The sequence below is a fragment of the Lytechinus variegatus genome, chromosome 17 (assembly GCF_018143015.1).
Source record: "Lytechinus variegatus isolate NC3 chromosome 17, Lvar_3.0, whole genome shotgun sequence".
Classification (NCBI taxonomy): domain Eukaryota; kingdom Metazoa; phylum Echinodermata; class Echinoidea; order Temnopleuroida; family Toxopneustidae; genus Lytechinus; species Lytechinus variegatus.
Genome location: NC_054756.1, coordinates 2082623 through 2085937, shown reverse-complemented (window position 1 = coordinate 2085937; position 3315 = coordinate 2082623). Strand labels below are relative to the sequence as shown.

At 51.6% G+C, this 3315-nt stretch overlaps 1 protein-coding gene across 1 annotated transcript; it reads right to left on the bottom strand.

Annotated features, from left to right (window-relative positions):
* Positions 1-206: 206 nt before the first annotated feature.
* Positions 207-2358, bottom strand: LOC121430868. The gene is made up of 2 exons (XM_041628291.1): positions 2005-2358; positions 207-1974 (listed from the first exon to the last, which is right to left on the bottom strand). Exons 1-2 carry the CDS (start codon positions 2356-2358, stop codon positions 1006-1008), a joined length of 1323 nt encoding a protein of 440 aa, XP_041484225.1. The 3' UTR covers positions 207-1005.
* Positions 2359-3315: the final 957 nt, after the last annotated feature.

Below are 3315 nucleotides of genomic sequence, written 5' to 3'. Positions count from 1 at the left end.
TATACATGCACCTCCTTTGCTATACTGCACAAGGCCCTTTAAATTTTGGTAAAAACCACTTGTGCAAAATTGTACTCCCCCATGATTAAGTATGATTTTTCCACAATTAGCCATCAAACAAATTGTTCTTTTATATACAAAAAACTGTCCAAAACGCTTGGCACAACTGTGCAAAAAACTTGCTCAACACCTTAAACTTTTTCAAAAAACAGTAACCTGAAAACATTAAAACCCGTAATAACTTTTAACTTAATATTCACACCTCCCTGAGGTTCTTTCAAAAAATCCGTACAAAACGTATAAAAACAGCTGCATATATACACGTATATATATATATATAAAAATACAAAACCCGTACCAACACCCATATCCCAGGAGGGTCCCCCCTCCCCAGAAAGCTCCGCTTTCCCATAGCAGTGAGCTGCCGCTGTCCCTCCCTTGGTGAAGCACCCTCATACCAGGGCTGTGCAAAACGTAGCATTCCCGTTCGGATGGGAAACTGGCCCACCAGTGCCCATCCTAGGTCCCCCAGGTGCAGGAAGAGGGCGTCAGTGCTGCCATGATATGGAAAGGGCCATTTAAAACACTCCCCTCCAAAGTGGACCATGAAGCATTCCCTACATGGCCTAAATAGACAAAAACAACAACAGAAAACATAGACAAAAGGACACGAAAGGTACAAAGAAGAGGCGACTCAGCTGATCTCCCCATAGGTGAAGCTACTGAAGAGACTACCCTTGCCGGCACTAAAGTTACCAGCGAGAAACCTTCCCTCTTGACCATGCTCGTGTAATCCCTTTACGTACATTAGAGGGAATTATAAATCTTTCCCACACTTGCACCCAGAAATACTCGACACGTAGTCTGATTGACCCAAAGGTAGGACCCTTCTCCCATTCCACCCATACCCGGTCGATGGGCAGCGGCCCATCGGTAACGCCCACTGGCCTCACCCTGACCGCCTTGTACAGGACTGGCTCCACCTATGCGCTGAACCCTTCTGGACTAGCACAAATACTGGGCAATCTTCCAGGCCTGGCCCAGTGGGAATTCCCACCTTTGCGGCCTGCCCCGCAAGAGGCATGACATCCTCCACCATCTCGCCAAATGTGGCCCAGCTTTGGAAAGCCTTCTATTCTTCGCAGAGGACCTCTGTTTCGCTCCCGAATAGTACGGCTGCTTGCCCGTGATCCGGTACAAGGGAACCGCAATCCCAGTGACACTTTTCTTGGGCTTTAATTTGAGCCCGAACTTAGCAAACCTACCTAGAACTTCTTCCAGGTTGTCCAAGTGATCATCAAAAATCCTTCCTAGGACAATTACGTCATCCAGGAACGCCAGGACAATCTGCCAAGTGATCCCCCGTAGGATCAAGATTTCCAAGTGAGGAGGCAACTCGCCTCCCTCATCTACGCTTAGCTGAAGGACCCCTTTATCCACAGTGGGAGGTCCCATCTCCCCCTCCTTTATTTCTTCTGCTTCCCCCAGCACCTCAGAACAAGTCATCCTAAGGTGCCTATCAGTGGAGTTTATAACATAACACTCCAATGTATCCCCAGCCCTGTGAACCGAGCTAGGGACCAGGACCTGTAAACCTCCCTGTGGATTGAACATGAAACCCCCTAACCGTTGATCTAAGACCCCGGTGATCCGCTTGACTGCATTGGGAGGGACAATTACTCGTTTAAGCACATGAACCTGGGCGATTTGCTGCCCAGGATCATCACTGTACCACAGTGGGATTCTCTGGCCTCCCAGCTGCATGTGAGGATCTTTAAGGTGGTTGGCAGCCTTGCGTTCTCTGAGGAAGCCTAGCCCCTGGAGCATGTGATCACGTATAGGAGCTACATAGACTTCCTCTGAGAACATCTGGTCCCCAAGCTCTATGGAAAGGGGACCTACGATTGTCCCCCGCATCTTCATATCCCGTTCTGCTGCATGCAGGACCACTTCCCTCAGTGTAGGGGGCTGGGGGTCCAGTGACTGCAGGAGCCTATCCGAGATGATGGACACCTCGGCTGCGGTATCGACCACTGCGCTTACTGGCTGCCCCCCTATAACTGAGACCTTGAGAGTAGAACGCGAAGCCAACGTGCATTCCACTACCTCCTCAACCTCGCTGGCACACTCAAGTCCCGGGCGAGCCTTTGGAACCGACTCCAAACTAGCTCCGCCCCGGTCTGGTATCTTGGTGTCCGAGGGACCAGGTGGATCCCCCACTGCAGCTTCAGTTATACCCTCTACATAAACATCTATCCCAGCTATAATATCCTCCGGGACTAACAGACACTCCCGCGTGTTCTCTACAACTTCTTTGGATGGGCCTTCGGGTGGCCCTTCCGAACTATTTGCCTGCATTGGCTCCTCTATTTGGCCTCTGACGCTGGGGGCCGGGGGCTGGCCACCTCCTCCGACCCGCTGGAGTTTCCCTCCTGGTCCTCTACAAAAGAAACTTGCACCTTGGCCCTATTCTCTTGGACCAAGGGACACTTATTTTTGTAGTGACCAGTTTGGCCGCACTCATAGCAACGGTCACCACCAGGTGACCTTCCACCTTCGTACGCTAGCTTTGGCTTAGTCTGAACAGCCTCCAGGACCTTCTTGAGGTCCTGTTCCAACCCATCCAGACGCTGCAGGTCTTGTTCAATGTGGCCTAAGCGTTCTTCTGTCTTGCGCTCCAAGTTTGCTATCCTTCGCTCGAGGGCCGCGTTATTCGCTTCCCATTCAGGCCTACTAGAGATTTGGGGCAGTTCCACTTCACGGACCTCCCTTCCATTAACCTGAGACACTGCTTTAGGGCGCCCGTACATAGCACGGTACACGTGCTGATGCCACTCAATGAGTTTAAGCGCCTCATCCACAGTAGATGGATTTCGCGTGAGTGCATGGCACCCCGCCTCTCGGTTGAGGGCGCCCTGGCACAGGCGAAGGACCACCTGTCTATGTGGGTAGGGGCCATCGACCCCTGGAAAAGCGCGCATTGCTAACTGGAGTACCCGGTCCGCCCATTCAGACAGGGATTCGGTGGGTGCCTGCTTGGCCGCCACAAATTCTAACTGCGCGGATTCGGATAGTCCTTCCTCCCCGAACCGGTGCTGTAGCCTGGATATCAAGTCTGCATAAAGCAAATTTGGCTCTTGGTCTAAGACCATCAGCAGATAATCCTCCGCCTTCCCTTTCAGACCCCAATATAACTGGCTTACACGCTCAGTGGCCGTCCAGTTGTGGTGATCAGCAAAGGCGGTGAATTTCCTGAAGAAAGCCCTCCAGTTACCCTTGCCATCGAAAGTGAGGGACTTTGGCAGCGTGTAATAT

Excerpts from the sequence above, each read along its gene's own strand:
- LOC121430868 (XM_041628291.1), bottom strand. The coding sequence starts at position 2,358 with ATGCAGGCAAATAGTTCGGAAGGGCCACCCGAAGGCCCATCCAAAGAA. Across the intron at positions 1,975-2,004 it reads CCGCAGCCGAGGTGTCCATC|CCCCAGCCCCCTACACTGAG; the intron begins ATCTCGGATAGG and ends CAGTCACTGGAC.